The sequence below is a fragment of the Rhinoraja longicauda genome, chromosome 21, assembly GCF_053455715.1.
Source record: "Rhinoraja longicauda isolate Sanriku21f chromosome 21, sRhiLon1.1, whole genome shotgun sequence".
Taxonomy (NCBI): domain Eukaryota; kingdom Metazoa; phylum Chordata; class Chondrichthyes; order Rajiformes; family Arhynchobatidae; genus Rhinoraja; species Rhinoraja longicauda.
The window spans coordinates 605,136-619,330 of NC_135973.1; the positions used below are offsets into that span (position 1 = coordinate 605,136).

A 14,195-nucleotide genomic window follows, 5' to 3' on the forward strand; every position below is an offset into this window, starting at 1 on the left:
GAGATAATACAAGTTATTGTTTTCTATTATTTTCACTCTTTCCTTTTTTTGTTGTTAATTTGTGCGAACTGGAGTTAATTGTGGTCCCTCTAAATTTTATCCTAACTGAAATCATTTAATTAATCAAGAGACTGCAGATGCTGGAAACTTGAGTAAAAATCGAACTTCTGGAGGTACTCAGCAGGTTAGGCAGTATCTGTAGATGGAATTGGACAGTTGACATTTGGGGTTGTGACCCTTCCTCAGACTGGAAACAAAGCATCTTGTGTTTCTCATTTCACAGGTGCTGTCTGACCTGTTAAATGTTTCCAGCATTTTTAGATGTTATTGCATATTTCCAGCATCTGCAGTTTAAATTTTTTTTAGTGTACAATTTGTTATGTCTGCAGGGTTCAGATGAACATAATGCCTTAATGATAGGCTTCTTGTTAATTTTGGTATCAGATTATAAAATCTAATGCCATATCACAATGTAACAACCTTGATCACCTGTCTCGTTCGGTCTGATCCCCTCCCTATGATAGTAAGAGATTGGCAAATACAAATAGAGATTGGTGACAGTTTTAAAGTTTCTCGCTTCTCCACAATACTTTGCAAATGTTTAATCTTTTCAAATATTAATGCCCATTTAGCAGTGCATTCAGATTCTAACTCTGCAACAAAATTAGTTTTCTCCCCACTGGTTGTTTAGACAATTTTCTGAGTTGTGTGTGTGCTGACCTCCCCCTTCTTGGAACTAGTTTCTTGCTGTCTGCTGTGTCCAAGTTGTACCATCTTAGTCCATGACGCCCATCCTTTCCTGCTCTCAATTGCATCAATTGGCATATCTTTGCCTGGACTTTTTAAGTACGTGAAGCGGGACACGAGTGTCAAGCAAAGCCAATGAAGCGGGACACGTGTCAAGCAAAGTGTTCTTTATTCCTCAAACACCATACAGTTCCCCAAACCCCCAACCAGTTCAACTCCTCCTGGAACTCCACTACCAACTGTGTCTCCTCCCCATTCCAAGTTCTGTGACCCCACCCCCTGAGTCGAGGGTTCGCACCACACGTGGCTCGTCACCACCGACCGCCACATAACATACATTTTATGGTATCAACTTTACCCAAATGTGTAATGAGAAAGGATGAAACTATTATAAACATTTTGAGAAATGTATGATTCTTATTTGTATGCCTGTCTTCGGCTGACACTCTTGTTTTGTTTACAGCTTCAATCAATTATAACAAAAATACTCGATCAATTCCATGACTTTGCGGTTTTGTTTTCGATGGTAAGTTGATGGAAATCTTTCAGTTTGCTTTCTCTCAGGATCAAGAATCATAATTGTGCTTATTACCAATATACACATTATTAAAATGAATGAATCAAACAAGCAAAGCTGAAATACCTGGTTAAGGTTTGCTGGGTGTCCTGTTTAGGGCTCTCGTTGTGTTGCTGAAGTTGAGCAGGGGGTACACTGCCGTTGTGTTGCTAAAGTTGAGCAGGGGGTAGTTGAGCAGGGGGTAGTTGAGCAGGGGGTAGTTGAGCAGGGGGTAGTTGAGCAGGGGGTAGTTGAGCAGGGGGTAGTTGAGCAGGGGGTAGTTGAGCAGGGGGTAGTTGAGCAGGGGGTACTCACTGCCGTTGTGCTGTAGTTGAGCAGGGGGTACTCGCTGCCATTGGGGGTACTCACTGTCGTTTTGCTGAGGTTGAGCAGGGGGTACTCACTGCCGTTTTGCTGTAGTTGAGCAGGGGGTACTCACTGCCGTTTTGCTGTAGTTGAGCAGGGGGTAGTTGAGCAGGGGGTACTCACTGCCGTTTTGCTGAGGTTGAGCAGGGGGTACTCACTGCCGTTTTGCTGTAGTTGAGCAGGGGGTACTCACTGCCGTTTTGCTGTAGTTGAGCATGGGGTAGTTGAGCAGGGGGTACTCACTGCCGTTTTGCTGAGGTTGAGCAGGGGGTACTCACTGCCGTTGTGTTGCTGAGGTTGAGCAGGGGGTACTCACTGCCGTTGTGTTGCTGAGATTGAGCAGGGGGTACGCACTGCCGTTGTGTTGCTGAGATTGAGCAGGGGGTACGCACTGCCGTTTTGCTGAGGTTGAGCAGGGGGTACTCACTGCCGTTTTGCTGAAGTTGAGCAGGGGGTACTCACTGCCGTTGTGTTGCTGAGGTTGAGCAGGGGGTACGCACTGCCGTTTTGCTGAAGTTGAGCAGGGGGTACTCACTGCCGTTGTGTTGCTGAGATTGAGCAGGGGTTACTCACTACTTCTGCACCCTATCAAAACTTCCTTAATCATTGCAGAACATTTTATATTAAGAACATTTTAAAATGATTTTGCTAGTTGCTCTTGCTATAAATAAGAGCTGAAGAATTGTTCATCTTGCCTTGGATGGCAGCTGGATGGTTCAGGGCAGACACCAGGCTTTACTCAAACATTCAATCGTCGGCTCAAGGAGAGACACCAGGACCACCAGATGTAAGGGTGTTGTCAAAGGCAGAAGAGAATTGTCATCTTCCAATTCTTGTGCCACCATGAGTTATCAAACTGGAAGCTTTGGAGCACCAGCATCAATGTTTGAACACTTTTCCTGCAAATACGACAGCCCAGATCTCAGAAACTTGAGTGTAATCTCAGTGAGGCACAACCAAGTTTCTCCAGTTGTGTTGAGTAGGTGTGATCAACTGTCATCTTGGACTTCAGTTCTGCAGACAACAGTTGCAGTGACACAGACTGGACCAACAGCTACAATCTTATGATCAATCACCACCTTTCACATGCTTGAACAAACTAGTTATAAAAATGGTACCATTTTAAAATATATATTTACATGACAACAGTTCATGCAAGACTATTTTAATTTTTTTAAATTATTTCTCTTATTTCTTAAAATGTACTTGTTCACATGATGGACATGGCTTTGAATTTATTTTGTACCGAATCCATTTTAATGAAGTTCCAAGGGGTCTAATATTAATAAGTATTAGAACGCAAGGATGAGAACCACATTGGGATTTAATGCTGTCGTAAGTGCAGTTTATGATAGGGAATAAACCTGTGACGTGATGGTCCTGGTTTAAAACACATGACAGCGTCGCCGTTGTCAGTGCCAGAGGGAAGCTGCAGGAACCGCTGGGGCAACTCCCCCTGGACAAGACCTACATGTTGAAGGGCTTTCTGCATCATCGGGAGCAGCGTGGGGATAATTAAGGCAACACTTGACAGGCCGCTAAATAATGGCTGCCAGACTATGATGGAATTGTCAAATTCCTAAACCTTTTAAAGACTGTATAAATATTTATCAGAGATTGAAGTCATAGAAAACTTAACGGGAAAAACAAATCTGAAGAACTTATCGGTGAAACAAATCTGAAGAACTTGAGTTTTATAAAACCTAATTCACTTTGGATTCCTTTTTTACATGTTGCAATTTATCAATCCATGAGAAATAAAAATCCTTGTGATGATTTAAAAATAGAAACATAGAAAATAGGTGCAGGAGTAGGCTATTCTGCCCTTCGAGCCAGCACCACCATTCAATATGATCATGGCTGATCATCCACAATCAGTACCCCGTTCCTGCTTTCTCCCCATATCCCCTGATTCCGTTAGCCCGACGAGCTATATCTAACTCTCTCTTGAAAACATCCAGTACATTGGCCTCCATGTTTTGTAACTAATAACCTCGCTAATAGTATTTAAAATTACCCAAACTTTAATCTGAAGACTCCACATCATTCCATTCCATGGAAAGGAAGGGTTTAGAATGGTGTGGACTAAACGCAGGCAAATTGGAACAGTCCAGATAAAGCATCTTGATCAGCATGCACGGATAGGGCCATAGGCGTGTTTCCATGCTGAATGACTACGACAATCAAAACGAGGATTCACCGTGCATCTCCTTGGATCTAGGGCAGAGTTCTCCAGTGAATCTACAATGCAAATGTGAGACACTTGGCCCAAGTTGCTGGTCCTAAATGGATCTCTGAGGTTGAACTCAACCTACTTCCCAGTGACCAATCGTTTGACTTTGCATGCATGGAGATGACACGCTGATATTGTACGATATGGCACAATACGATAGAACTTTGTTGATCCCAGGAGAGAAATTAATTTGCCAACAGTCATAAAAAACACAAAATACATGAAACATGAAGCATGAAAATAAAGTGATGAGTGGTAAGGCTTTGAGGATGTGCAAAGATTGACTGAGGAGGTGGGGGGGAGGGGGGAGGGGGGTGGGGGGGTCTCAGTCTCAGTCTACCCCATGACAGAAGGGGGAGGAGTTGTACAGTTTGATAGCCACAGAGAAGAAGGATCTCCTATGGCGTTCTGTGCTGCATCTTGGTGGGACCAGTCTGTTGCTGAAGGTACTCAGGTTGACCAGTGTGTCACGGAGGGGGTGAACTCCGCAGTTTGAGGAGCATCCTGGACCACCTCCAAGACTACCTCCCGTGAACCCAACTCCAACACCGCCCCCAGGACGGAGCCAAACTTCCTGATGAGTTTGTTGATCCTATTGGCGTCCGCAGCCTTCGCCCTGTTGCCCCAGCACATGGCAGCGAAGAAGATGGCACTGGCTATCACTGATTGGTAGAACATCTGCAGCATCTTACTGCAGATGTTGAAGGAGCGGAGCCTTCTCAAAAAGTACAGCCGGCTCTGTCCCTTGTACAGAGCCTCAGCGTTCCTGGACCTGTCCAGTTTACTGTTCAGGTACACTCCCAGGTATTGTACTCCCTGGTAAACTGCACATCCACACCATTGATGGACATCAGTGAGGGTAATGTTGGGTCAGGTAAGGGTGAGGGTAATGTTGGCTCAGGTAAGGGCAAGGGGTCATGTTGGGTCAGGTAAGGGTGAGGGTCATGTTAGCCTTACACTCACACATTGCCTTTGTGTTCTTTCAAATCCCTGGCCTTTAGATTTGTCACTGCGAATGGGTGTAATTGGAAATTTGAACTACTACCTCATTTGAAAGTCCTTTTGATCAAGAGTATTTATCCAAAGCACAAACTTTGTTTTAAGAAATTAAACTATTCAAATGCACTCACTGTGCTTGGACAATGGAACAAGTGTTATGTTTTCATACACTGTTTCATTTTTCTGTGTGATAGAAAACTTCAAAATAGGGCATTAGACAAGAATTATTAGGTCAGTTAAATATAGAAAGGTAGATGTTTTTGGGTGCCCTACTAAAATATGTCATGCTGTGTAGATTGGAAAACTCAACAGCTGAACAAAGTACTGGACTGCATGTGCCTTTTATCACCCATCTTGTTTATATGAACACTATGCTTATTTGAGTGATTAAATCATGGTGTATTGTTGGGAAAATCTTGTAAACTGGGTATTAGTGATTGATAATTTAAATAGAATACAGTCCTTCTGCGTTTGCATTAACATTTGCATTACCTTCTCCTCAACTTATCGTGAAGTTGTTTCTTTTTTTGGTGCTTTCTGTCTCTTTGCCACTCTCGATTACTTGCCGACTGGCCATATGTGCTTCAGCGCTGATGTCAACAGTGATTAGAGAATCATTGGCAGACCAATATGCACGGATCCATTTGTGGTTTCTTGCTAGCTGCCCAGTGTGGATGCTAGGGGGAGGTGTTTTCGATGCCACTAGCTGTCTCTGACCATGGTCCTGAGCCCAGCTCTGAGGTCTCGGGCAACCACGAGGTTGACATGGGGTCGGAATGACTCTGCAAGGTATGCTTCTCTGTAAAGCTGCAGGGATACTCTGATCATGAATGTGCCAACAATGTGGCTTTCATTTTGTTGGGATACATTGTGCCATGTTGCTGGTGTGGTTGCTGTGATGCTGACACACGTCTGTGCTCTACCTCAGCTTGCTCCACCCTGTCACGTGTACTCTGTACCTGCATGTAAGGTATAAGCTGGAGTTCCCAGGACAGGTGTACTCTGTACATGCATGTGAGGTATAAGCTGGAGTTTCTGGGACTCAGGTGTACTCTGTACCTGCATGTAAGGTATAAGCTGGAGTTCCCAGGACTCAGGTGTACTCTACATGCATGTGAGGTATAAGCTGGAGTTCCCAGGACTCAGATGTACTCTGTACATGCATGTGAGGTATAAGCTGGAGTTTCTGGGACTCAGGTGTACTCTGTACATGCATGTGAGGTATAAGCTGGAGTTCCCAGGACCCCTGGCATCGCTCATTATATTCTGCTGTGACAGAATCATTTAAGTTTGTACTCAGTGTTATTGTTTTGAACTAGCTGCAGGTTTGCAGTGTTTTCAAGAGAGTGTTAGATTTAGCTCTTTGGGTAAGGGAATCAAGGGATATGGGGAAAAAGCCGGAACGGGGTACTGATTCTGGATGATCAGCCATGATCACATTGAATGGCGGTGCTGGCTCGAAGGGCCGAATGGCCGACTCCTGCACCTATTTTCTATGTTTCTATGTTATAAGATGTTTGTTAAAACAAAGCTATAATTCATAATAATACAGCTATTTTTTTAATTGTACATTGAAAAATTGTGAGGAAGAAATGGCACAATGTAAATAAACATTGTCTATAACATGCTGTGCATCACAAACACTTTGTTGATATCCCGTCCCGTGTGCTCTGTTCTCAGGATAAGTTCCTACCTTTTCTGGACATGTTCCAAAAGGAGAGTGTCAGAGTGGGGGTCTGCAGATCCATTATGGAAACCTTTATCAGGTACACACGAAAAATATGACAAGTCGGCAGTCTGAATGTGCTTTAATGTAGTACTCCATCCTTCATCTTCCTTGGCTACTTTAAGGAAAAGGAATAATACAACCCATTTATATTTAATATTTTAAATCAAAGTGCCTAGTTTTAAACTATTCATTTGAGAATGTAGAAATACAAGTGCATTTTAGATGCCAACATCCTACGTGTATTTCAGAATGATGTTTGAGAGATCAACAGCGTGACTATGAAAGAACTAGGTGTTTAATGCTACTTGCTGCAGCCCAGTCAAGTTGCCCAAACTATTTAGATCAGATGTATAACGTGCTGCAATGCACGCAAACAAAGGTTTAGGTTTATTATTGTCACGTGTACCAAGGTACAGGGAATATTGTTCTCAGCATTGTAGTGCTTCAGTTCCATAGACACAGTCCAAAGTCGTCAATGGGGTAGAGGTGAATCGGTTAGTAACATAGGTTATGGAAGGACCCTTCAGAAGGGGATGAAGCTTTTCCTGAGTCTGGCAGTGCATGCTTTCAGGCTTCCATCCCTTTTGCCCAACAGGAGCGAGGAGAAGGAGGAATAACCGGGGTGGGGTCATTCTGTAATGATGTTGGCTACTTTTCTGAGGCAGAATGAAGTGAAGATAGAGTCAATGATAGGAAGTGCGGTCTGTGATGGACTGGGTTACATCTACAAATCTCTGCAATGTCTTGCGGTCTTGGGCAGAGCTGTTGCCAAACCAATCTGTGATGCAACCCAATGGAATGCTTTGGTGAATCTGTAGACGTTTTGAAGTGTCATTGGAGAGAGACTGCCTTTCCTTTGTCTCCTCAGGAAGTAGAGGCGATGGTGTGCCTTCTGTCAACTTTGTACAAGTGCAGGCAATGTGGTGGCTGAACTTTCTCCACCACCCTTCCTACATTGTACATGATGTTTCCAGATGAAACAGTCATTCAGTTTGATGTGTTTGTTATTTGTGTTATAGGCATCGATCTCTACATTGGGAAGACCAGTTGCAGATTGCACTTTGCTGAAGATCTGCCAATAAAGAGTAATAGAAACATGAAGAACTATGTTGAGTCAGGGGGTAGTTAATCTGTGGAACTCATTGCCTCAGAGGGCTGTGGAGCTCAAGTCAGTGGATATTTTTAAGGCAAAGAAAGATAAATTCTAGATTAGAACGGGTGTTAAGGGTTATGGGGAGAAGGCAGGAAAATGGGGTTAGGAGGCAGAGATCAGCCATGATTGAATGGCGGAGTAGACTCGATGGGCCAAATGGCCTAATTCTATTCCTATAGCTTGTGAATTTGTGAACATTGCTCCATCTTTCTAAATTCTAACCTCTAAGGTATTTAAAGAAAATATTCAGATCATATTGCTCAGTTGGACAGGAACAGATTGAGGGGGGATCTTATAGAAACTTACAAAATTCTTAAGGGGTTGGGCAGGCTAGATGCAGGAAGATTGTTCCCGATGTTGGGGAAGTCCAGAACAGGGGGTCACAGTTTAAGGATAAGGGGGAAGTTTTTTAGGACCGAGATGAGAACGTTTTTTTTCACACAGAGTGGTGAATCTGTGGAATTCTCTGCCACAGAAGGTAGTTGAGGCCAGTTCATTGGCTATATTTAAGAGTTAGATGTGGCCCTTGTGGCTAAAGGGATCAGGGGGTATGGAGAGAAGGCAGGTACGGGATACTGAGTTGGATGATCAGCCATGATCATATTGAATGGCGGTGCAGGCTTGAAGGGCCAAATGGCCTACTCCTGCACCTATTTTCTATGTTTCTATGTTTCTAACTATGGAGCACGACCTTCAATCAATCATACTGGTGTCAAAAGCCTTCACAAAGATCTTCCCTTCACACTTCCTAGTATTTGCCTGTTGTGGCTCAGTGACCTGAAATGCTAATGTTCCCTCCAGAGAAGCACTTTGGCTTGCTAAATAATCTCCAGCATTGGTGAATTAGTATTCCAACAAGCTGCTCTTCAGTGCAGCTTGTAAAGCACATTTGTAATTGGGTTTTTTTGTATTCCAGGCAACAACAAGAGCTAACACGTGACCCTGTCATACTTAACGCTCTGATGCATATTTGCAAGACAATGCATGACTCTGTCAAGTAAGATGCAGTTCTGTGTACAATGCTGGAAAGGGAATTCCCTCCTTAAACTATCGTCATTTATAAAATGTTTAATCATAAGCAGAATGTAATATTGTTGCACAGGTAGTAATTAATCTTCCTGCAAGTTGGTAAACAAGTGTTTAATCTTGGATTAATAATTAATCTATACCATTATTATAGATGGCAATAATGTTGGTACTAGATTGTGCTGGGCAGATGCAGCATTATAATGATGCCACGATGCATTGAAGGACCCAGCAGATATTCTAATTGTCATTCACTGTGAATTGCTTGATGATGGTCACGTGTAGCACATTCACAGTTTAGCTATTTGCTTTTCATTTCTGAACTACAATATTGAATTACTTTTTCAATTAAAGGGCTTATTAGTAATTAAATGTTTTCTAAATTTTATGATCAGGTGTCACGGGAATATTTTATTTTGTTTTAATCGGCATCTTGGTTTAAGGGAGAATCTTTTGTGATGCTATTTATATTGCTTATTTTATCCAGCTAGTACGTTGTGAATCAGTGGTGATAGTTACTAGGACTAAGTGTTGTGTACAATATTTTTCACAGCGCTTTAACACTGGAAGATGAGAAAAGGAGCCTTGCTGTGTTAATAAATGGATTCATCAGAATGGTGAGTGGTTGATGTTAATGTGCTGGCTGTGGGTGCTGCTGGCCAGACCAACGTTGAAGATGTTTGTTAGTCACCATGGGTCATTGCCGCCCCACTCACTCTACACGCGAAAGGTGTTCGTCTGCTGTTGGTCTGGGTGCAGAAAGATGCAGACAAAAACCTTTATTATTGTTGCAATCCACATGTAGAGTGACATCTGTAACAGTTTAAGAATATGCATCATTTGAATTTTGAAGATGTATTTAGACTGTCTCATGCAATGTTTGTCTCAAATGTTCCATAAAACTCTTTTGCCACACTTCCTTGCAAATTGTAAATTTCCCCGTTGTGGGACAAATAAAGGAATATATTATTATTAAATTGCTACTGTTGTTCCTATTCACAGGAATTTATAACCGAGGAAATGTATTAGTCAGATTAATTCTACCAAATAATTAATTGTGAATGACATCTACCTCTGAAGTACCCATTCTCAAGGACCGCAGCATTCCACAGACAGGCACGTTTAAACAGACACAACTGAGCATACTTTCCCTTGCAGGTTTCCTTCGGCCGGGACTTTGAGCAGCAGCTAAGTTTTTACGTGGAAGCCAGAGCAACTTTCTGCAACTTGGAGCCGGTTCTGATCCAACTGATCCATGTAAGTGGACAACATCTGTGATCTAGCTGAGCCGGTGTGACCACCATTACATTTCAAAACTTGTGCTTGGGTTCGCACTGACCCCAATGTCAGCTCAGGTTACAGGATAGAAGCTGATGTATTATAGCTGCAAGTTTGCATGGTGCTTGCACCACTCAATGTGCTGCAGCAGGGGGTGCTGTTGGTCAGCTATTCCGATTCATATCGACCAAAAACAGCTTCATTCACTGAAAATCAATGCCTCTAAATCATATCATATCATATCATATATATACAGCCGGAAACAGGCCTTTTCGGCCCACCAAGTCCGCGCCACCCAGTGATCCCCATACATTAACACTATCCTACACCCACTAGGGACATCTTTGGAGTGTGGGAGGAAACCGAAGATCTCGGAGAAAACCCACGCAGGTCACGGGGAGAATGCACAAACTCCTTACAGTGCAGCACCCGTAGTCAGGATCGAACCTGAGTCTCCGGCGCTGCATTCGCTGTAAAGCAGCAACTCTACCGCTGCGCTACCGTGCCGAATGCTGCAGAAATGTTGCCAATTATAAATTCAATTCAATTAACAATTTCTATTTCAAATAGAACTATGTCAAGTTAGGAAGGGGGGACGTACAACGAGATCTGGGTGTCCTAGTGCATCAGTCACTGAAAGGAAGCATGCAGGTACAACAGGCAGTGAAGAAAGCCAATGGAATGTCATAAGAAGAGGAGTTGAGTATAGGAGCAAAGAGGTCCTTCTGCAGTTGTACAGGGCCCTAGTGAGACCGCACCTGGAGTACTGTGTGCAGTTTTGGTCTCCAAATTTGAGGAAGGATATTCTTGCTATTGTGGGCATGCAGCGTAGGTTTACTAAGTTAATTCCCGGAATGGCGGGACTGTCATATGTTGAAAGACTGGAGCGACTAGGCTTGTATACACTAGAATTTAGAAGGATGAGAGGGGATCTTATCGAAACATGTATCGAAAGATTATTAAGGGGTTGGACACGTTAGAGGCAGGAAACATGTTCCCAATGTTGGGGGAGTCCAGAACCAGAGGCCACAGTTTAAGAATAAGGGGTAGGCCATTTAGAACGGAGATGAGGAAAAACTTTTTCAGTCAGAGAGTTGTAAATCTGTGGAATTTTCTGCCTCAGAAGGAAGTGGAGGCCAGTTCTCTGAATGCATTCAAGAGAGAGCTAGATAGAGCTCTTAAGGATAGCGGAGTCAGGGGGTATGGGGAGAAGGCAGGAACGGGGTACTGATTGAGAATGATCAGCCATGATCACATTGAATGGTGGTGCTGAATTCGAAGGGCCGAATGGCCTACTCCTGCACCTATTGTCTATGTCTAAATGTATTCATATTTGAACCAAATGAAAAACCTTAATTGTATGACAGATAAATTAAACAGAAGGACTCCTATTGTAATTTTATAATTCTATAAGTGTGGAGAAACTGTATTGTGAATTGGTAGATTTTAAATACTGGATGTTACTGAGATAACCACTAGTAAAGAATAGAGGTGTGTTGTAACATAACGCTTGTCTATCTTGTCTGTGCAGAGGGTGAACCGACTTGCGATGGAAACAAAGAAAGTGGTGCGCGGCAATCACTCCAGAAAAACCGCTGCGTTTGTCAGGGTCAGTGTCAAATATAATTACTGCTTGCAGGAATATTGATGGTTTAAATGTTGCTCGGAAACACGAGCTGTGGGCTGTTGTATTAACTGGAGCACATCCCTTTGTCTATACAAATCTCGCATTCAGCGATTTACATGTTTTAGTTATTTCTTTGTATATAATCTTCATTTATTTGCCTGGTTCTTGTCCACATCTCTCTGTCAAAGGTGCACACAGTCACAGCTGAGATCTGTCCATCTGCCTGGCAGCCACATTCCCCGAGGGATCGGCAGAATCACAGTCTCCACTGAATGATTCTGGGGTGCAGGAAGAAGAACAACAGTGGTTCTGAGTTCATTTCTTGCAGCCATTTTGCTTTCCTGAGAGATATAAGCTTGTTACATGCTCGGCATCAAACCTGGTGGATTACTGAGGGCAAGAGATTGCTTTCCTTCCTTCCTTCCTTCCTTCCTTCCTTCCTTCCTTCCTCGAGGAGTATTCCAAACCGATGGCAGAGACGCTGCGGCACCTGCCTTGGTATCGTTCAAGCAGCTGTGCAGTCCCGTCTCTCCAGCCCCCATCTCCCCCTCTTTGCAGCCTCAAGCTATTTCACGATGCAGTAGTAAATTAATAATCTTGTTGCCATCTCTGGCAAAGTAATAGGGTGACCTTGAGGTCCTATAAACGCACCTCAGGTGCAGTGCTAGAGTGAAGCTGGGGGAGGTAGGAGTTAGTAGCACTGAGAAAGCATTCATCTTCACTTTAATGTTGTTTACATGCATTTAATGTGTTTTGAATTGTAATTGCTCTATCTAAGGTTGTGATTTACACACCGTCTTCCATTTGCTTTTGATCTATAGAAAAAGTATCTTTTGCTAATTTTAAAGAAACCTAACATCTCTCAAGAATTTGGAATTGTTATTTGAACAATAGTTATTCTGCATTGAAACAGGCCCTTCCGCCCATTGTGTCTATGCTGACCATCATGTCCACAGTTACTAATCCCATTTGGCTGCATTAATTCCAAATCTGTCTATGCTAACCACTTTAACTCCCCTTCCCAATCCCACACTGACTTTTCTGTCCTGGGGCTCCTCCATTGCCAGAATGAGGCCACACACAGACTGGAGGACCAGCATATTCTACATTGGTAGCTACAATGCAGTGGTATCAACATTCAATTGTAATATAGCACCACGTTGAATAGGTAATATCTAGTCAATACCTCCCCTCCCTCCTTCCCCTCCACCTCCCTCCCCTCCCCATCCCTCCCCTCCCCATCCCTCCCCTTCCCATCCCTCCCCTCTCAATCCCCTCCCCATCCCTCCCCTCCCCCCCACTTCCTTTTTAACCCCCCTCTCTTCCGTGTGGCCCATTTCTCTCACAAACCCACCTCCTCTTTCCCTTCCCCTCTGTCCTCTTCCACCCATATCCCTTCCTCTGGCTTCACATTTCACCCCTCTTCTCCTTATCTTACATCCGTGTATCCTCTCTTCATCTCTGGCCTTTGTCCACCCATCTGCCAATCGAAACTCCCCTCACCTGTATCCACCTATCACTTGCCAGGCTTTGTCCTGCCCCTCACCTCTTTTCCAGCTTTCTCCCTACTACAATTGAGCTGAAACATTGCTTATCCATGTTCTTCAGAGATGCTGCCTGACCTGCTGAGTTACTCCAGCACTCTGTGAAACTTCACCAATCCATGTTCTCCACAGATGCTGCCTGACCCGCTGAGTTACTCCAGCACTCTGTGAAACGTCACCTATCCATGTTCTCCACAGATGCAGACTGACCAGCTGAGTTACTCCAGCACTGTCTTTTTTAGGAATTTTATACATGGAAATGAGTGAAAATTGTGAAAGTGCTAATGATCATGTTACTGCTCAATTGCGCTGTGTAATAATAGTTTTATTTCGTTGACCCACAGGCTTGTGCTGCATATAGTTTCATTACCATCCCCTCCCTGACCAACATCTTTGCACGACTCAATCTGTACCTGCATTCTGGACAAATTGCTCTGGCAAACCAGTGCCTGTCACAAGGTGAGATGGGAGAAATAACAGGTGTGGCCACAGGTGTGTGTGTGTGTGAGTGCAGTAATGCGTCATTATCTCTGGGCCCTGGCGAGTTCTCCAGCACAGTGTAACGATAAATCCCGCGTAGTTCTGGGACATAGTCTAAAACCAGTCTAAAGAAGGGTCTCGACCCCGAACGCCACCCATTCCTCCTCTCCGGAGATGCTGCCTGTCCCGATGAGTTACTCCAGCTTTTTGTATGTATCTTCGGTTTAAACCAGCATCAGCAATCCCTTCTTACGCATTTCTGGGATTGTTGTTTTACCTTACTGTGGTTTTGAAGAACTTCACACAAAGTGAGGTGATTTCAGGTGGGCAAGTAAAGTTTCGTCAGTGGGAGGGAATCTTTAGGATGACATTGTAACTATGAATTCCTTTCAGTGTGGAGTGTGGGGACTGCAGGGTGAATATCTGAGCCCTGGGATTGCTGCTTCACCATGACATG

General features: G+C 43.7%; 1 protein-coding gene across 3 annotated transcripts in view; it reads left to right on the plus strand.

Annotated features, from left to right (window-relative positions):
• Positions 1–14,195, plus strand: part of vps35l (VPS35 endosomal protein sorting factor like) — a 61,708-nt gene that overhangs the window by 17,776 nt on the left and 29,737 nt on the right. For 2 of the 3 annotated variants that reach the window (XM_078417549.1, XM_078417550.1), the window contains exons 20-26: positions 1,211–1,273; positions 6,582–6,667; positions 8,700–8,780; positions 9,363–9,426; positions 9,968–10,066; positions 11,619–11,696; positions 13,603–13,717. In XM_078417549.1, the coding sequence (XP_078273675.1) occupies positions 1,211–1,273; positions 6,582–6,667; positions 8,700–8,780; positions 9,363–9,426; positions 9,968–10,066; positions 11,619–11,696; positions 13,603–13,717 (586 nt within the window). The remainder of the gene's footprint in view (positions 1–1,210; positions 1,274–6,581; positions 6,668–8,699; positions 8,781–9,362; positions 9,427–9,967; positions 10,067–11,618; positions 11,697–13,602; positions 13,718–14,195) is intronic. The other variant, XM_078417551.1, reaches the window with a different exon arrangement.